We start from the raw sequence: 21137 nt of genomic DNA on the forward strand, positions 1-21137 counted from the left end.
CTTGCCTGGCCTTCCACTTCTGCGCAGTCTGGCGGGACTAGGACCCAAGAGTGCTTGGAGAAGCTGGCGAGAGCTGCAATGTTGGAACCAAGGCCCTGTGAATGCCAGTTTCCCTGGCATTGCTGCCAGTCACAGGTACAGATTTTTCCTCCCCTCCCCTAAAACAAGCAGCTCTGGGATACCACAGAGAAACAGCCCTGAAAAATGTGACCAGTGGGAAGGGGCACAAATGTCTGTCTGCTTAAACAGACTTCAAGGGATAAGAGCAAAATATCACAACCTTGTACGCAGTGCCTCCTGGCCAGCTGTAGGTCAGAAAGTGCTCTGAGTAAATCCACATTTGACATGCTTTAGCTCCACTTTGATTGTTTTCCTCCCTGCATTCGCGGAGGCTCTCAGCACTATGGCATCCCGATTCATTTTCTCAGTCCATGGCTCTGGCTTCCCCAGGTCCAGGTTTGCTCTGCCTCCAGGGCAAACTGCGACATCATCAGAGAGAGTGATTAACTCATGGAAATCAGAGATGGCAAGGGGTGGCCTGGCCAAGCTGGCCATACTTACACTGGCTAGTGAGCCTCCCAGAGACCTTCCCAAGCTGCAGGTGCTTGGATAGTTGACTGTCAACAAACCCTCCTGTCCTCTCCCACCTGTCATCACTTCCTGCTTCCCCTCTGCCCCAGAGCATCCCAAGATGTGTGTTTGTGGATCTGGGGAGATGCTACACTACCAATGTTCCCAGGGTTTTTCCCAGCAAACATAGATGTGCACTTCACTCCAATTCAGCCTGCGGAGCGCACCTTCCTCGGGGATGCTTGCTTTGCACATTGCTACACCTGAACATTATGTTACAGAGCAAATCCCTGCTGGAAACGTGTGCTACCTCCCCATGATGACAAAGCATCCCTGCGCCTCGGCTCATGTTATCCAATTGGGCCTTTGGATCACACTGTTACGGGGTTTCTTGCAGCTCCTTTAAATCTCCCATTTTCCCTGGCAAAAACTCTGGCACAGTGGCTGTGGAGAGTGCACCAAGACTCGCTGTCCTGGCGCACCCCCTCACAGTGAGATCCAGCACTGCAGCACGTCCGCCTCAGTTTCCCCACTATGATCTTAAGCCTATTCCCGGCATAGAGCTGACCTGACCCCCCAGCAAATCCACCTTTCCATGGTAACAGTATCCTTTGGACAAACTCCCAACCTCCTCCCCCTGCCCCTCCCAAAAAACTCCAAAGGAGTCTTTGGCTTAGCTGGGCTCAATGTCCAGCCCCCTTCCTTACAGGTAGGTCCCAGCTGCAATGGCAGTCTTCACATCCACGAACAGGTACCTGGGCTCTGGTCACCCCAACAATCCCGCCTCCTCCTACCAAGGGCCCTGGCCAGCCAAAGTCCTCAAACAGCTTGTGGCCCTCACCCAGGCTTCACGCCCTCAGGCAGGAGCAATCTGTCTGCTCTCCTCCCAGCCAACATTCAGCTGCTGGGCTTTCCTCTGCGGTCAGCTCCTCTTCTTTCCTCCCCAGCCAGTTATCCACACTGCTGGGCTTTCCTCAACATACGCCCCACATCCAGAGCAGATGACAGCAGGGTGGGGCTAAGTGAACTGGGCTGACTGCCCCATGGATTCCTGGTCCTTAAAGGGGCGGGCCACTCTGTCACAGGGGGTTCAACCATCAGTGATGGAAAGTAAATTCTTTGCCCAGGTGCTCAAATACCATGCAGGTGAGTGCAGCGTAAAAACCCAAACAGAATGGATTCCCCCCTCCATCCCGAGCATCTGCCTTGGGAATAGTTGGGCATGGATGTGTGATAGTGATATCAGCTTAAAGGCAGGTATCAGAGCCAAAGCCCAGTTGGAATCCCATTCTCAAATGCCTATTAATTATTATTAGCTGTCCTACAGTAGCACTTAGGGTATGTCCACACTAGATTGCAAACCTAGATGTACTGGACCTGGGCTTGTGGTCTCATGTGTTTCCAAGCCAGTGCTTGAGCATCCACACTGCACTGTAAACCTGCGTTTACCATTGCTGGACTCAGGTCTCACACCTGTACTAACGTATCCCTACTGCGCCACGCAGACTCTCTGACTCCGGTCTGCCGCTGGAGCTGCGCCCACAACACAGGCCTTGGGAGGGGCAGGTTAGACAGGCTGCCATTGCTTTTGCCACTGTGTCGTCTGTGCCACTGTGTCGTCGGTAACGACACCGGCTCTTTGTCTGCAGCAGGATGGGGAACTTCTGAGAGAAAGCTTCGTGCAAACGCTGTCACAGAGTTGAGACATCTTGTGGGGGGTGCGTAACTTTCAATTACAGCCCCCCCTCCCAGCCCAGCACCCAAAAGAGCTTTGGAAGGATGAGGGAGTGGAGCGTGTGACGAAGGGGTTTCCCTCCCTCTCTCCTTTCATGGCCTCATTTTCATCAACGGGCCACAACCTTTCAGGCAGCGCAGCCAAACAAACGAAGACAACCCTGCGGTCTCTGAGGGGGGTCTCTTAGTTGGGGATAACTCCAGACTGCCTCTGTGGGTCAGGCTCAATGCAAACACTGCGCGCTTCCTCAGTCCTGAAGCCATGCCTCCCTCAGCCCCTCAGGGCCATGGGCCTGATCTCACGTGCTGACTGGAGCTCCTTCTGTTCCGGCACGGAGGCCCCATGGCCGAGCCTGGCTGGCTGGTGTGCTCAGGCTCGGTACCATCGGAGGGGCATCCGCAAACCGGAATGCCGGGAAGAGCCAGTGAGAGCCTTCCCAGTTGAATTTTTCCACTTGGCCGTTTACTTGGCCAGATTTAAGGAGGACAGATGGCCAATACGTGTCTGAGTCTCCTTCTGTTTATCCCATCTGCTCCGGGCAGCAACTGAGAGTAAGAGAGAGAAGGGGCGGGGGGAAGGGAGGTGGGCAGCAAGCGGCATTTGGGGATTCCAGCAGAGTTGGTTTCATCGGTGGGGCTGCTTGCAGTTCCCTTTACGACCCATCACCGCCAGCCACAGCGTTCCAAGGACTCCGCGAGCCGGAGCATTTCCCAGACAGGCAGCACTGATGGGCAGACTCCTACAGCTGCTGAGGATGGGTGGGTGAAGCACTGATGAAGAGGACGGACTGGCTCTCAGGGGACAAACCTCAGTGCACTTTTACTGATCAAGTTCCCAGCGCAGCCTTGTTTGTGCAGAGAAGCAGGCGGGTATTGTCCCCTCCTTAAAGTATATATTGGCCATACCGACACTTACAAGCCTGTGTAAGGGGAAAGAAGGTAATAAGCATAGATAAAGGCCTCTCTAGCGCTACCAGGAGAGCGCCTTTGGTCGGAAGGGGGAGTACAAACAAGGCCATCATTTAAGGCCTCTGGCACACGGGAAAGTGTCAAGTGTTGGCTCGGCTGAACCTTTTCAGGGGAGGCCAGATCCATGCACAGACACAGGGGAGGGGGGCTGGATGAACACTGGCAACAAGAGACTGCAAAGTGCAGCCAGCGGCATCAGACAACAGGTAGTAATGAAGAATTGTGCTCCCATCTAAAGAAACCTCCCCTCCCGCAACACACACACACACACACAGTGGTACTGTGCATGCGGGAGGATCTTTCACCGGACTCCCACATGCAGTGAAGTGAGAGGTCTCCATCTGGGGCGGGGGAGATAAAGAAACACCCCCATAGAGTCCACCAAGGTCAGTATTGCTCACTGGACCCTGGGCATCTCCTTCAGCTGAGGAAGAACAAGGGTGCGAAGGGAGCCTGGCCTCTCCTCTTCCCGAGGCCATGTGGGAGGTGATGGTCCCTAGACTGCCATGGGTGTTTTTGACCATGCACTGGCAGCTCCACTCACGCAGCAAGCCCTTCCTGCAGGTTCTGTGCTGTGCTCTTTGCTGTGAGGGCGACACGGCGAGCGATTGATGCTGAAATTACTCACGTTTAAAATTAAATAAAGGTCCCAGAGGTCTCCTAAAATTCTAACTAGAAGTTCATTCGTCTCCTTACATTCAAACAGAGCTTTGAATCAATCTCCCGCAGGAGACGAGATTAATCTCCCTTTGCTCCCCTTCCCCCGCAACCATCTAAGCGTTTCTGCAGCTGGCCAAGCTGCTCTGGGAGAGCTTGTGTGTGCGTGTGCGTTTGATGGGGGAAAGTGCAATGCAAATGAAAATATTACCTTGCAAGAGGAAGATCCCAGCCAGTCAGGTGTGACCCACCCCCCCTCAAACCAGCATCCCTTGGCTTGCTATTGGTGCAGAAGGTGGATTCCTGTAAGTAACCAGCATACTATGCATGCACTGAATCTTCTAGGTCTCAATACTGTGATGTTCAGAGTGCGTGGGGGGAAGCGTAAGCTCCATTCTCTTCCTGCTGCCTCTCTGGGTTAGCGGGCTGGCTCATTTTCCAACCGCCTCTTCCAGGGGACTTGGAGGTTTACAGAGTACGCAAACCTGATGTCTCTCGCTTTCTCAGCCTGTGCCTCTGGGTGATTATCACGAGCGGGGCTGCTAGTCAATCAGACAGCTGCAGAGAGCTGAGAAGTCAAAGAAGCAGAAAGGTGAGAATGATAATATTACAGGCTTTGCCTCTTTTCTCTTTCTCCTGGTTGCACTCAGAGCTGGAGGAATTCCCCCTGCCCGGTCTTTGCAGGAGATGGATGCTCCCCCAGCTCAAAGTTGGAGAGCAGTGCCAGGGAAACTCCAGGTGCAATGAGAATCACCTTGCCCGACCCAAGAGGTGGATGTGAGGCCAATGCAGGGCAGGAATACATTGGTGGAATAGCATGGGCTAAGCCCAGGAGACCAAATGACCATGGCAGACATCTAAACCGCACCCTCCTGAAGGCAGGGTGGAGTGATTCCTTTCCTTGGCACTGGAGCCTGTCTGAGAAAACGCTGTTGTTACATGTCTCTTCCTGTGGGGCTGTTCGATGGCTGCTGTGTTCACTTGATTGCATTCTGTGCCAAGGGTCATGGGGAGAGGGAGCTTTTTCATAAGACAGAACAAAGATGTAGGATGGGCAGAAACCTTTGTGCTTCACTGCACAAGCCGAACTGACCAATAAATGATGGAGGAGAGGGAGAAACCTCAGAAAATGGACAGGAAAGCGCATGTTGCACCTCCCCCTGAAGCGCTGACTGGTCGCTGTCAGAGACAGGATCCTGGCACGGATGGACCATTGCTCAAACCCACCGTTTCAGGGCCAGTGGTGTTACGGTGCACAAGCAGACGGAAGCAGGACAGAGACAGCAGACTAGCCTACACGCTGAGACGGTCCCCAGAGACCTCTAGTGAGACGATGGCCCGCACTGCATGCCTTAGTCCAGAGGTGGGCAAACTACGGCCCGCGGGCCACATCTGGCCAGTGGGACCCTCCTGCCCGGCCCCTGAGCTCCTGGCCCGGGAGGCTCGCCCCCGGCCCCTCCCCTGCAGCCATGCTGCCGCGCGGGCAGTGCTCTGGGCGGCGGGGCTGCGCACTCATTCAGGGGAGTGCGGCAACTGGTCTGGCTCCGGCCGGGCGGCACGGCTGCCAGACATGCTGCTCTGAGAGGCATGGTAAGGGGGCCAGGGCCAGGGGGTTGGAGAAGGGGTGGAGGGTCCCGGGGAGCAGTCAGGGGACAGGGAGCAGGGGGGGTTGGATAGGTGTGGGAGTCCCAGGGGGCCTGTCACGGGGCAGGGGTGTACACAGGGGTCGGGTCAGTTAGGGGACAGGGAGCAGGGGGGGTTGGATGGGGATGGGGTCCCAGGGGGGCAGTCAGGGGACAAGGAGCAGGAGGGGTTGGATGGGTCGGGGGTTCTGAGGGGGGCAGTCGAGGGGCGGAAAGTGGGAGGGGGTGGATAGGGGGCAGGGGCCAGGCTGTTTGGGGAGGCACAGCCTTCCCTACCCAGCCCTCCATACAGTTTCGGAACCCCGATGTGGCCCTCAGGCCAAAAAGTTTGCCCACCCCTGCTTTAGTCATAGCCTCTGCCTATTTGCATCAGGCTCGACTTAGACAGGAAGCAGAGGACTGGAGCTCACTCGAAACCAAGCTGGGTAGCTGTTATAAACTGAAGAGAGGCAACAAAGTCACCTGCTCCACCCAAGACAGTTGAGTCGCATCAATTTGACTGGTAGAGCAGGAGTTCTCAGTGGAGAACAGCGCGTCCTTTCACTGCAGAAACCTTCATTAACAGCCCATGCATCGCAGCACAGATAGCCAGAGATGGCCATGAATAGGTGTTTGAATTTTGAAATGAATTTCCTTGGGCCAGGCTCACCCCACCTGTTGCTGAGTCCCGCGGACACTGGCGCAGTTAAGTCGCTGGGAAAACGTTTGCGGAAAGAGAATGTTGAAGATCCATGTGTCCAAGTATTTGCAGGAAGTAAAGTTTGAATCCTCAGACCCAAGCACTGGCATAAGTGCTTGTGCATCCAATCTGCAATCAGAAATACTGTCCAGCATGTGACTTTTTGATCAGCTGCAGCCTGGCAACACACAGGAAAATTCAAATATTCACTATGAAAGAGTCAACCCACAGGTTATTTACTAAATAAATGCGAAGAACTCATTATCTGCTTGCAGATACTCCACAGGAGAGCAATAGCTACATCAATTGAGTATTACCCGCTCCAACAGCAGACAGCAAACGGGAGTTTTTGGAGGAATAACTGTGGATCCTGTGCTTGGAGGAAAACACGAGACTAGTTTGTGGGTGATCCGTGTTGAATGGCTGCTGCAGTGAAGTCTATCTCTCTGGGCTGAGTATTCACACCAGGCCGGACATCTTGGAGTTTGAGTGGGAGTCCTAGACACCTGCATTTGTTGTTTGTGCTCAAGGTCAATAAATATCTCTACCTCCGCAACTGGCGGAGACCAGCCCCAGTCCTCAAGCTTCATGCTGGAAGAGGATGCTTTGCCGGTCAATGTTTTCTTATCTTTCCCTTCTGCTCTCTTACAGAGTTGCTGTTCCTTACAGCAAATCATCACCTAGGGCAAGTGTGTCATTTTACAGCCTACGCCACATAAGGGGCAGCAGATAGCTACGCTGCCCTGAGAGCAGGCCAGGAACCGCAGTGGGACTTCGAGAGTCACCTGGTTCCTCCTGGTCTCCCCATACTCTGGGGTGGGGGAAGTTATCTGTGCCAGATTTATGCTTGGTACAGATCACTTCCCCATCAGTACTGGTGCATGGTGAGGGAGGGAGGAGTCAAGGCTTTTCCCACTGCAGGCCCCTGTCTGCCGGTTCATGCAGGATGGGGAGTAACCCTGCATTGAAAGCTGCCGTCCCTTTCACGCACTGACCCATGATATGGGGTAGCATGCGCAGGGGGTGACCTCTTGCATCCTTGCTTTGGTGCGTAAAGTAGCTCACAATTGTGCCCTCAACAGGAAAGAAACATTCAAAGAATCAAAACAGGGCAAAGACTCAATGCAGGGGAGGGACAGGCAGAAGAATGGTGCACATCTGTATGTGCGCATAACTCAGCTCTGGCTGGGGAGGATACTGCTCCCAGCGACTCCAGTGGAGACGAAGAATGGCCTGGTAGCTGGGCCTGTAGACTAGAACTCAGAAGAACCTGTGTTCAGTTCCTGGCTCTGCCACTGTCTCTGTGTGACCTCAGGCAAGTCACTAAATCTGCCCTGCACCTCTGTGGTGTAGGGTAAACCCCATGAACAGCTGTAAGCTGCTCAGATACTATGGTGAACTCCTCTAGTGAGATGGGGACTTGGTAGCCAGGGCTCAGTTTGGTCCTTTATCAGCTAGTAAAGTCCCCGAACCTAGCTCACTGCCTCTCTGCATGGGGAGGACTGAGAGAACGCTGTAGGAGTAGGAATTGTCAGTGTACGGAGCAGCTAGAACCTAGGTCTGCTGGACACTGAGCAGCTGCTGTACCCATGTCACCACCCAACAGTTGTGGGCCAGCAGCGACCGACAGGCTGTGAGCCTGGAGGAGCGAAGTACAGGCCCTGATTGCTCCAGGCACACTATTTAAGCCTGATGGGGACACCAAGAAGTGGTCTGTGCAACCAGGTGGATCCCCATCTGGGTCTATGACAGACCCTGTTCCTTCGCCTTGCTTTGGTTCTTGGTTTCCGACCTTGGCGTCGATTCTTGGTTTCCAACTCCGGCCCTGCCCACTTGGCCTGGCCGCCCATGCCCTGGCCGCGACAATTTGGGAGGATCAATTTCAATAGGTAATAGGATCAATTAGCCTAGGGGTGTCATGAAAGTTTCCACTGCCTATTCTCCTACCAGCAATCCTGACCCTGTAGGATTCTTTACAATAGAGGGCCTGCGTCATTCCAACCCCAATTCTTTCAGTCAGTGGGGACGCTGCGCTCTCCCTAGTAGAAATCATGCTGAGGGCACCGAGCCTGCTCTAAGAGCGATGCCGTGAACATCTTGGCTCTCTCCCCACACTGGGACGGAGAGACCTGACTCAGTTTCCCACAGAAGCGACGGCGAGTTCTTACTGGGGGTTCCTGGCTGGCGGCTGTGAATTACAGCTGATTGGCTCTGAAGACGTGGGGAGCTGTCTCAGTCAACAGAGGATGGAGAGCTAAAGGGGGGGGGGGGGAATAACCTGCTGAAGCACAAGGAGGAAAGGATCAGAGAAAGAGAGGAGCGGAGGGAAGGAATGGGGAGAAAGGGGTGGGCAGACCAGATGAAAAAAAGGTTTTAAGAAAAAATAAAAAGGAGGAAAGAGAGAAAGGGGAAAAGAATGGAACAGAAGAAAGTAAGAAGTGATATGAAATAACTGAGAGAGAGAGAGAGATTGACAGCAAAAGACAGAGAGCAAGCTGTGGTGGGGGGTGGACATGGAAGACAAAAGGAGTTAATTACCTGTGTCCTGCCCCAGACAAAAACAGGGCCCCTAGCAGGACTGTGGGTGGGTAAGTGGGGCCTGTAACAAAGGCAAGCATCAGAGACTCCAGCCGGACAGAGGAGGCCTAGGCCGGGTTACAGCTGCTGTGCAATGGTGCCACATGGTCACCGTCTGGCACATAACATGTACTCAGCTGAACTCCATCCGCCAACACCATACGCATCGACTTTCCCTGACCTTCCGTGCAGTGTTCTCCTGCACCCCTCCGCCTCTGCGACTCCTTCTCCTGCCGTTCTCAGAGCAGCCTTCCCCCTCTCTTTGGCATGGGATGCACAGGCGCAAGAGAATGTGCAGCTCAGATCCAAGCTCCGCCATTGGCAGGAGCAGCTGCTGATGCAGAAAGTGTTGGGGGAAGGGAGGGAAGGCTCTTTCTCCCTCAAATTTGCATGCACATGCATGGAACCCCCGCCTGCAGAGACAGGCTCCCTTTGGGGGCTTGCTTCTCTGTGTGCAAATTTAGCAGGTGCAGGGAGGAGCACGCGCGCATTAATCAAAGTCTTCGTAAAAGGGTGGTTGGTTTTTCCAGGGCCTCAGCAGAAAGTACAATTCGGGGCTCGGTTCCAGCTGCGGCCGGTGGGACAGTCTCTCTTCCGCGGGACGGAGGGAGGGAGTGACGCTGCTGCTGGAGAAACGCAGCCCGTGTCCAACTCACAAGCCAAACCGGAGGCCCTTCCAGGGCAGGGCACATGGGAACTTTGCTTCTGCTCGGAGCCTGGGAAGAGTGAGATCTGATCTCTGGGCACCCAGAGGGAGGAGGCGGTTGGGAGGGGACGGCTGCATCATGGTAGCGGCAGAGGGAGGGGTGATGGGGCGCTTTGCAGGAGGAGAGTGAGATGAGGAGACTGGAAGGCCACACTGCCCCCTTGCACAAGCGAGCGTATGGGGAAGGGAGGGGTGGAGAAGCTGTCCTACTTCCTGGTGGAAGAGCAGTAGCAGCAGGAGCTCTTTAGACTGGCTTGGTCTCTCTCTCTCTCTTTTTTCTCCTCCATTAACCCCTTGCCTGCTGGCGAACCCATTCCCCTTCCCCAAAACAAACTGACATCTTGCAGAGCATCCCGAGGGAGCAACCCTGTCCCCACTCCCCATCGCAGTAACATCCCAACCTACCGAACGGCATAAGTGTGGCTCAGTGTCCACTCCAGGCTATTCGCCTCCTCACACACACACACACGGCCTACTGATTCCCGAATCCCTCTTGGATCCACCCTGGCCTTCGGCAGCCTTCACTGTCTGTCACTGCCCAACACCCTGACTGTGGATGTGTTGCTAGGAGTAAGGGAGGGCGCTCCGGAGACCGAGACGCCATTGTCTTGTTGGGTTATTCTGGCTGCCTGCGTGAAGCTGCAAATAGCTCCCTCCTGTCTTGCGGCCAGGGAAGAAGCCAGTGTGTGCCTCAGCCTCCCGTTCGTCTCTCCCAGCTCTCAAAGGAAATCCTGCTCTGTTCATTCCTGGATCAGGCTGGGGGAAGAGGGGTTGTCGGTGTCCCAGCAGAAGTTCTCACATGGAAGGAGAGGGCATGCTGATGGGATGGTGCTGGTGGTGGATGCATGGAGGCTGCTTTGACACCAAGAGCCAGCAATGTCCATCGTCTATGCTCCCTCACTGCAAAGGGGGCAGGGGGAGAAGAAGCTTGCGCCGGCGCAGCCCAGGCTAGTATCATGGCTGCATCGGGGCCATGAAGTCTGCCAGTCTGAGGTCTCCAGGTCCAGGTGGGCCAGCTAGGGCTCCGCCTGCTTCGGAAGACTGCAATCCTCCTGCACTTCACCTGCCACAAGCGGGAGGAGCTCCCGAGCCTGGTTAAAGGACGGGCAGCTTTAAAAGCCATGATCAGGGGCCGGCTGGGCCAATCCAGGGCACAGAGGGGAATGGAGAGCCTTTGCCAAGGGAGTGCAGACTCTTCCTCTGGATGGAAAGAAGCAGAGGTTGGAGAGAGATGGAGGGATCGTGAGAGGCAGCGGTAGTGGCAAAGAGGGACAGACTGATTGGGGGGGCAGGTAAAGACGGATGGAAGAGAAACAAGGGGGACTGAGAGAGGATTGAGAAATGGCTACACGGAGAGGGGCAGGCAGATGGGGTGGAGAAGGAGACGGAAGGAGAGCGAGGGGCAGAAAGAAGGATGGACAGGCCCAGGAGGAGGGAAGGACGCAAAGAGAGAGAGAGAGAGAGGTGCTCTGCCCTCTGAGGGTGTGGGAGAGCGCGGGGGAATCGCACTAGGTGGCCACACCTCTACTCGGGGCTGGGATTGTTTCCAGACCTGCAGCTCCCCTCGTCCCACCCACAGCTGCCGCGCGCTGGCTTGCTCTGAGCCCCTTAATCAAGTGCAGGCTTGGTGCTAATAAGTGACTTTAAACAGGTCTGTCATTTTTGGATTGGGGGCCGGGGGTGAGTGTGGGGGGGGAGCAGGGACCGGGGAAACCAGCAAATAAATCTACATCTGATTAACATTTACGTTCCTGCAGGATTTGCAGAGAGCAAGAGACAGGAGAGAAACCAGTGCCAGAGGCAAGGCTGATCCTAGCCTCGCCTGCACCTGTTAGAGTAACAGTGACCTCCAGTGGCTGGTTGGGTGAATCCCAGGGGCCTGTTCCCAGGCCCTGTTCCCTGTGCAAGGGATGGGTAGAGATGTAGGTTGTAATTTGCAAAGTCCTAGGGCACTGAGAATCTCCACCAGATTCCCGAGGCACATTTAAGGGGTGCTACTCCAGGTCCTGATCCTACATACAAGGCAGCCATTTTCCTGGTTTGTTGAATTCAAGGGGCGTCCATGGGAAAGACCCAGAGCTCTGTTTTCAGCCGTGGATGACCGATAGGGACAGAACAAACACACACATACACACACGCTGCCGGTACTGTTCTGCTTTGCATCCAAAGGGAAAATGATTTGGATACTGAAAGGGGAGAAGGAGAGAGAGAGGGATTCATAAGAAACAGTGAGAAAAGGAGTGATTGGGGGGTGGGGAGTGGGGGGGAGAGGGACGGATGCTCCCAGGCTGCTTGAGACACATGGACACAATGCCATGTTCTGGCCTTTCTATGGTGGTGAGGATAATTTGGGTAGGCTCTCAGATACTGTGGCGACTAGTGCAGGATCAATGGCTATGACAGAGAGGTATTATTTGTTTTGCGGTAGTGGCTAGAAGCCCCAGTCATAGACCAGAGCCCCATTGTGCTAGGCGCTGTACAAACACAGAACAAAAATACAAAGAACTTCCCCAAAGAGCTTCCAAACTGGATAGAGAGATCGACGGGAAGAAGAGAAGAGGTGAGGAAAGCAGGGAGAGAGAGAGGAGTTTCCAGAGCAGGCTTCATCACCACCTCACTCACCTCCTTTGTGTCATTGTCCGGTATCAGAGTGTACAGGGGCATCACGCGGTTAATTTCCAGCAGCACCGGGGCTGGGCTGAGCTGCTCCTTGCCTGGGCGCCGACACAAATGGCAGGTGGAGGGGCAGCGGCCCTTTTCTTCGCAGTGGATCTCCACGCCTGAGATCAGCTGATCGTCCGAGAGCATCTGAGCTGTCAGCAGGCCTGAGAGGTAGGTGATGAATGGCATGGACTTGAGTTCCTTCTTGGTACCAAGTTCAGTCGTTTCTGTTTAGGGAATGGGGAGGGGGGGGGAGAAGACCAGTGGAAAATACATTTCAGCCCAATCAAACATTTTCTGTCGCCAAACCGAACACCACAGCAGCCAGGATAAATGCAGCTGCTTACAACACAGGTCGTGTGGGACCAGGCTAGGATGGAGGCACAAGAGAAGGGAAGGGAGATAAAGAGAAACATGAGATTTTCACATTGCTGTTTGGTGTGGCTGGTTGAAAAATGGGACGTATTTTCAGTGAAATGTTTCTAAAGAAATGAACATTTCTGTGTTTAAATTTGCAGATTTGTTTGATTTTTCAATAAAATGAAAACCAAAAAATTTTGGTCTTTGGAAAAAAAAAAAAAAGGTTTTCAGTTGCACTTTCCCCTTTGTCTCCAGTGAAATAAAAGGGAACATACCCATCAGAAAAGAAATTTTTCATAGTATCGTAGGACTTGAAGGGACCTCGAGAGGTGATCTAGTCCAATCCCCTGCTCTCATGGCAGAACTAAGTATTATCTAAACTATCCCTGACAGGTGTTTACCTAACCTGATCTTAAATATCCCAACTGATGGAGATTCCACAACCTTCCTGTGCAATTTATTCCAGTGCTTAACCACCCTGACAGTTAGGAAGTTTTTCCTAAAGTCTAACCTAAACAGCCCTTGCTGCAATTTAAGCCCATTGCTTCTTGTCCTATCCTCAGAGATTAAGAAGAATATTTTTTCTCCCTCCTCCTTGTAACAACCTTTTATGTACTTGAAAACTTTTATCATGTCCCCTCTCAGTCGACTCATCGCCAGCCTAAATAAATGCAATTTTTTCAATCTTCCCTTACAAGTCATGTTTTCTAGACTTTTAGTAATTTTTGTTGCTCTTCTCCAGACTTTCATAGAATCATAGAATACCAGGGTTGGAAGGGACCGCAGGAGGTCATCTAGTCCAACCCCATGCTCAAAGCAGGACCAATCCCCAATTTTTGCCCCAGATCCCAAATGGCCCCCTCAAGGATTGAACTCACAATCCTGGGTTTAGCAGGCCAATGCTCAAACCACTGAGCTATCCCTCCCCTCCAATTTGTACACATCTTTCCTGAAATGTGGCACCCAGAACTGGACACAGTACTCCAGATAATACATCACAGAATGATGTTTGCTTTTTTGTGTGGAAGAAAACAGAGTCTTCACTTTTAGGTGGGTTGTAACAAATCAGAGACCGTTTATTCTCAAGCAATTGCAAGAGGGGAACTACACACCCGGGCAGGGAATCTGCCTCACTCCAGGTAGGGCTCCATAGATAAGCAATTGAGGAAAGCCTTTATACCTTTTTGCTACAGGCAGTAATGATCACAGCTGCAGTTTGTTTATACATATTCCTACCTGCTATCTTATTTTTCTCAACAAATTCTGCTACAGTCTACATTCCAATTTTATCAAAGCAAGGTCAAAAAACAGCATCTCAAACAATTTTCCCAGATGCCTAGCACAAGCCCCACTTCTACAAATCTCGCACTATTAATAATAAGGTTAGCCTGTCTTATGCAGGGCTCTTGCCTAGCACAAAATGAGTACTACACTTCCACATTTTACAACAGCGTTACACTGTTGACTCATATTTAGCTTGTAATCTACTATGACCCCCAGATCCCTTTCCGCAGTACTCCTTCCTAGGCAGTCATTTCCCATTTTGTATGTGTGCAACTGATTGTTCCGTCCTAAGGGGAGTACTTTGTATTTATGCTTATTGCATTTCATCCGATTGACTTCAAACCATTTCTCCCATTTGTCCAGATCATTTTGAATTTTAATCCTCCAAAGCACTTGCAACCTCTCCCAGCTTGGTATCATCCACAGACTTTATAAGTGTACTCTCTATGCCATTATCTAAATCATTTTCATTTAGGAAAACATAAAATAAAACAAACACACACACACTATTTTTCATTGGAAAAAAAAAAGTCAACAAAATCAAAGCGGACCAGCTGTACTGCTTAGGAATGGTGTGGTCCAATACACCACCAACACTAATGGAAGCTCACCCAGACACAGCGCCCTAATTCCAAACCAGGTTTGCTGGAAGGCTCATGACCCTTTCAGACAACTTTGCAGGGAGACTGTGGCTGTTGTGGGATTCCAGGTCTCGGACATGCAAAACCAAGTGAAGCACTTTCAATGGGGTTTTGCTGTGGGTTTCTGGGTGCATCAAACCATGGGAGGTGCGGTCTTTGTGAGGATCAAAGACAGAAAGCTTCAGGCAGCTGAGGTCAGGAAGTAATGATGCCCCCCCAACCTCCCATTTTTCCCCAATGCACAGAAACACACCACTTGGGGATGGCGAGCATCACGATATACTCTTACTCATCAAGTACTGGGCAAGATTCTAGGTTACATGAACCAGCTGTCTGGCCTGATAGCCCCATTGTCTGGTGTGAGACAAGCCCTGTGATCATTATAATTGAGTATTAATTAATTATTTATTTATTATTTATTATTATTAATTATTATTATTATTATTATTATTATTATTATTATTTAAACTAGGGTGGTACCTAGATATCAATCACCTTAGGGCTCCCTGGGGCTGGGTTCTGCACAAATAGATAGTATGTGACAGTCCCTGAGCCAAAAAATGTTCCATCTCCAAAGAGGCCATGTCAAACTCTGGTTCAAATCCTGTTCCCTCCCCACTATTGCCCTGTGACCCCTACCTATCTGTTGTGGAGAATATAGTAAGGAGTAGGGCACTGAAACTGACTAGAAAGGGGGTGGGAAATACATTGAATGTTAGAAATATGTTTCTCTGCAGTGAGGGGGACTGGGACGTGGAATGACCTTCTTGCTGCTCATGGAGCCGGCTGCAGCATGGAGTTCTACCGTTGCCACTTCTGAAGGTCTCTCCTCCAGAACCAAGCTGACACATCTCGATAACCCCTCCCCTCCCCATACAGCGTTGTCACGTGAGGCCACGATGCTGGGTCAGTCCCAAATATAGATCAATGGAAGAGCTTGCTGGGTAGGGAACAAACCAAGCCCAAAGTGAAGCAGCAGGTTACACGACACAAGGCAAAGGAGCTTTTGAAGGTAAGTTGGAGGAAAAGGTTTCTTCTAAGAAGAAAATCCTGCTCCTGCCATGAGGATTGTAACATTCTCTACCCCAAGCGGGGGGGGGGGGGGGGGGGGGGGTGTCCGACGCTCAATCCTCATTGCAAAATGTTCTGAGATACGATGATGAAAGGAGACGTGTTATTAATTAATATTACAACATTAGCACAATGCTTTTTTTTTTTTTTCTGAAAAAGATTCAAGTGTTTGCAACCACTGTGCAACTTCCTGGCCGCCCTAATTCCAAGCAGATAAATCCAGAGGTCCTGCTTCAGCCAAACTCTTGCCAAGATCAATGAGAGCTTTGCATGAATAAGATCTGAGTGAAAAATTGAGAACAGGCTTCAGGCTTTTGCTCTCCCAGTGAGCGGCCTCTTCTCTGACAGCAGAAGTGGTCTCTCACCTAAAGAGTCTGAAACACAATTTAAGATCACAGCTTTAGGGCTGCAAGAGGCTCCCAGGTGGGATGATCCAGGGGATAGAGTCTGTCTGCTTTCAGGAAGCCGATACAGCTGAAACAGATCTGTGTTACGTAGCCAAACAAAGAGCACGTGTAACAGCAAATGTCGAGTGAGCGCAGCAACCCCCAGGAAAGGCATCACGAGGGGAGGCTACATTCCAGATTTCAGACAGCGCAGGGGAGGGAGGGCATGTGAGGAGGCTGGAAGGTGCATGGAAGTGGAAGAGAAGGGGAACCAGTTGACATAGGGCATTTACAGTGGGATATGGAGCCTTCCCTCCTGGCATCTATGGTTTGATGGGTATTGGCCAAAAGCCTCAACGTCTAAAGGTTGTGGGTGGCCTGAGGTAAGGCCTGGTAAGAGACACAGTCAATGGATGTTGTAGGTGCTCATTTGGGAGATCAGGCCCACAGTGGTCTCAGGGCACTGTCTAGTAGTAGGCCGATGTCCAAATCTCCCAAACACACAAATTGCTTCTTGTGTGTTTCTTGGCCTCCTGGTGGCCAGTCTCAGCAGAGGTCAAGGTAGGGTTGCCAACCCTCCTGCTTTTGCTGGGAGTCTCCTGGAGTCATGCTCTATCTCCCTGTGGCTACTTCAGCCAAACCGGGAGATTTGGGGCGCTAACAGTCCGGCGCGGCAGCGGGGCTAAGGCAGGGTCCCTTACCTGCCGTGGCTCCGCGCTGCTCCCGGAAGTGGCCAGCACCATCCCTGTGGCCTCGGGGGAGGGGGGAATGTCTCCACACGCTGCCCCCATCCCGACGAATTGTGGCCAATGGGAGCTGTGGGGGCGATGCCTGTGGGCAGTGATTTGCAGCGACCCCCTGCCCAGAAGCCACTGCCAGAGGGATGTGCCAGTCAGTTTCGGGAGCTGCCCGAGGTAAGCGCCGCCCCCTCACTCCCTCCTGCACCCAACCCCCCTGCCCCAGCCCAGAGCCCGCACCCAAACTCCCTCCCAGAGCCGGACCCCTCACCCCCTCCCACACCCAACTCCCTCCCAGAGCCGAACCCCACACCCCCTCCTGCACCCAGACTCCCTCCCAGAGCCCGACCCCTCACCCCCTCCCACACCCAAACTCCCTCCCAGAGCTGGACCCCACACCCCCTCCTGCACCCAGACTCCCTCCCAGAGCCCAACCCCTCACCCCCTCCCACACCCAAACTCCCTCCCAGAGCCGGACCCCACAGAGCAACTGCATTCTACAATGCACCCTTCAGGAAATATGTTTGAAAATAGCCTAGCATTAAGAGGCAACATGGTCCAGTGGATAGAGCACTGGACTGAGAATCAGAAATCTTGTGTTCATTTCCTAATTCTGCCAGTGACTTGGGTAAGCCATTTCCCCTCTCTGTGCCTCTGTTTCCTCTCCTGCCTTTTGTCTGTTTTGTCTATTTAAATTGTAAGCTCTTTGGGGCAGGGACTGCCTCTTGCTAGGTGTTTGTACAGGGCCTAGCACAATGGTGGTTGGGCTCTTAGGTGCTACCATAACACAGAAAATAATGACTGGACTGAACAAACATTAACCTGTGTTCCTTCCAGGTCAAATTCCATTATGCTGACCTTCATCGCCCCAGCCAATGGAAAGTGCCAGTGTGGGACAGAGGGCACTTGGAAGCGGGGGGAGAGGCTTAGGAGGTGTGGTACAAAGGAGACTCCAGGGACAAGAGGAAGCATGTAGACAGGTCCTTCCCAGCGTGGGACCCTTCTGGGATTATCCCTCTCTCTCTTACCCTCAAAGGAGAGAATGTGGATAGGTAGAAGAAAGCCCTGTCTATGTTTTGTATGCAGACCAAGGCAATCCCTGAAGAAGCCAAGGAGCAAATGGGCCATGAACTCCTCTTTTGCCCTCGAATGGGATCCCAGCTTGTTCAGGATTAGAGCACATTGGCGGGGCAGCATAGAGAGAGGCTGCATCAGTTTTGACGATAGACAAAGGATCTCAGGACTTTGACTTGGACCTCGAGAGTTTGACCTTGGCTCCTTTTGGAAAATGGGTTATTTCTTGTTTAACAGCCAAATAGTTCAAACGGGAGTGCAGTCCATTCCCCTTCACCTGTGACCAATGGAAACTACCTGCGTCTTCCCCAAATTTTCTGAATGATTTGGCACCATGGACCTTGGTCAGAATGACTTCTCTTTGAGAAGAGAGCAAGGCATTCCTGCTGGAAGTACTAGGATCTCACCTATCAATGTAAAAAAGCAAAATCAAGGTGCTAGGTCAACTGTTCCTTGAAAGGACAAGGGGACTGTGATACTTGTGCAGACCAGGGAGGTCCCTCACTGGTCAGCGAGCTTTGATTATGTGGCTAGTTCACCCTGGGCTCTTAGTAACGGGAGATGCTTCAGGGACTCAGGCAAGTCATGCTAGAATTGTTAACAAAGCATTCTTTGGGGCAAGGTGGGAACTGGGCTATTTATGCCATTTCTTTATTACAATTGAATCCCTAAACACTTTGGAGAGTGGGCTCGTTTCTCAGACTGGGCTCCCTTTGGTCTCAGGGGTGGTTGTTTCTTAGCTCAATAGTGCAATGTGATTCAATCAATATTTGGTGTTCCATTGCACTGCACAGACATGGGGCACAACTGCAAGCAACAGGGCTTGGAAGACTAGACAGCCCGACAGATTAAGAAAGGGCTACAGAATTGTTTGGTGCTAAATTTCCAGTTCCCATCCAGCCCAGGACGGCAGTGCCCCAAAGACATCAGCAGTGGATGGCAGTTTTGGGGAGCCTTTGTGAAACAAGCCGGTGGGATCTCAGGTAAGTTCCTAGAAGCCACATCACAAAAAAAATTGTCCGACCAACTTCCCCCTTTCGTAGCAGTCAAACAAGAATACTGAACCAGCCATGGAGAATAATCAACTTCCCTGGAGTTGGTCCCTCCATACCGTCGCTCTAAAACAGTCCTGCCTCACAGCTGAAACTTGCCATTAATTTTGTCCGAAGAGGAACTAAGAAGGGGGAAGTGAACTCCTTGGGCCTCTCTCTCTGATGAGTTTCAGTTGTCTGAGAAGATCAAGGTGCAATGCCTAAAGGCTGCGGGCTTTCTGATGTGGGTTCACATATGAGAAGGAACGCGGAGAGGGGACCGATCACCTTTTTGCCTTATTTAGAGTGGAAATGTATTCAGAGATGGGTGACTCAGGTCAAGCGAATTACTAGAAATATGTTATGAAGACCTACGACTAGAACTTGATATTAATTTGGGAGATATTAGAATGAAAAAAAAGTTACTCTGTTTTCATGGAAAAAAGGCAATGCAAAATCCTCCAGGTACTCATCAAGAAACAAGCTGTTTCTTCAACTTAGAGAGAAGCAAGCAGGTTTTAGACCATTAAGCTCATGAGCACACCATACTGTTGTTCTCGGAAATGTTATAGAACAAAGTGAGGAATGGCAAGCAGCCACTGTGATAAGTTTTACAGATTTCCAAAAGTCTTTTGACACCATACACAGAGACAGACTTTGGAACATTAGGGCATACTACAGAATACCAGGAAAAAATAATTAAAACAATCAAGGATCTATGTGATAATGCTGATTGTGCAGTCAGAGACGGTGACAATCAGCCAATAGCTTGCAGTGACAACTGGAATAAGACAAGGGTGTATTATGTCCCCACTCTTATTTGCACTAGTCACTGATTATGTCGTGAGGAAAATAATTGCAAAAGGCAACGAAAGAATTTTATGGGCAAATGATAAAGTACAATTTTTGCTGAGGACATTGTTCTATTTACAGGTTTCAGAGTAGCAACCGTGTTAGTCTGTATTCGCAAAAAGAAAAGGAGGACTTGTGGCACCTTAGAGACTGACCAATTTATTTGAGCATGAGCTTTCGTGAGCTACAGCATCCGATGAAGTGAGCTGTAGCTCACGAAACCTTATGCTTTTCTTATCGTCCTACCTAGTTCAACACATCACTTAATGGAAGAAAAGACCCAGCTTTTGGCAGATACAGCAAAACAAGTTTGTTCCTTAACCAGGAGAAGACAAAATATATGGCTATCAATGTTCCAAAAGCAACCATTAGACTGGAAAAAGAAACACTAGAAGAAATGTCATTTTACAGATCGAGGGAGTGAGATGTGCAATTGTGGTGACACCAGGCTAGATGTTAAGCAACGAACATAAAGAGTAGCAAACAACTTCCATAAGCATGAAAAGATTTGGAAAAATAGCATAATTGGCACTGACACAGAAATATGAATTTTTAATACTGGCATCATGTCTGTCCTCCTTTATGGAGCAGAGTCATGGAAATCTACAACAGAAATTTATAAGAAGATGAACTCATTCCAAATAAATGTCTGCATGAGATCTTCAGAGTTCATTGGAAAGAGAGGCTTGCAACATCAGAAATTCTAAGTAGAGCAAACTAATCTAAAACATCATCTATGGTAGGGAAACAACGATGGACATATTTAGGACACCCTTGAAGGATACAATCAACACAACTTTCACAGCAAGTGATATGATGGACAAGAGAAAAAAAAGAGGATGGCCTAGAGAAACATTATGTAGAACAACAGAGAGAGAAGCCAAATCCTGCCACATGATATTCAGAAGCCTGAACAGACCAGCTGAAATAAATGGTGGAAACTGGTGCATGCCCTATGCCTCTGAGGATGGAGGAGGCTAAAGAGAGAAAGAAGACCCAGGTCTTGGCTTCCAATATTTTCTTCCCTTGGAGCCCTTCTATACGAGGAAAATGACCCCTTGCTGACACTGCTTGTCAACAGGCCCACCTTGTTCCTCCTCCCACTGGTGCTGAAATCTGGTGTTGAGGGGATGGACCATTTTCAACCCTGATGCAGAAATCTCAAGACTCCTCAACCCACCCAACCTGTAATGGTCTCTTTGCAACAGGGCTAGAAAACAGGCTTGTCCCTTGTACATGAAGCACAGGTGACATGAGAAGTTTGCCTCCGGAAGTTACTCTCGTGGGTCATTGGGGCTACTCACTCCTTATCTGTGTGAGTAAAGGGCTCACAGCCTGGCCCTATCTCTGCAGGGTGAACTTGACTTTGATTTGGAGAAGACTGACTTACTGCTGGGAGCTCAGTCTGGTTTTTGTCACCAGTCTCTGCGTGATATTCCCAAATGCCCTTAGTGCAAGGCCCCGATAAGTGGGTGCTTCTTGAATTGAAACGCTTATGGCCCAAC

At 51.1% G+C, this 21137-nt stretch overlaps 1 protein-coding gene across 2 annotated transcripts in view; it reads right to left on the minus strand.

The window, feature by feature from the left end:
* The window catches only part of ASTN2 (astrotactin 2), a 592122-nt gene that overhangs the window by 159698 nt on the left and 411287 nt on the right, over positions 1–21137 (minus strand). For both annotated transcript variants that reach the window (XM_043530271.1, XM_037879485.2), the window contains one exon: positions 12158–12423. In XM_043530271.1, coding sequence (XP_043386206.1) covers positions 12158–12423 — 266 coding nt within the window. The remainder of the gene's footprint in view (positions 1–12157; positions 12424–21137) is intronic.

The sequence above is a fragment of the Chelonia mydas genome, chromosome 16, assembly GCF_015237465.2.
Source record: "Chelonia mydas isolate rCheMyd1 chromosome 16, rCheMyd1.pri.v2, whole genome shotgun sequence".
Lineage (NCBI taxonomy): Eukaryota > Metazoa > Chordata > Testudines > Cheloniidae > Chelonia > Chelonia mydas.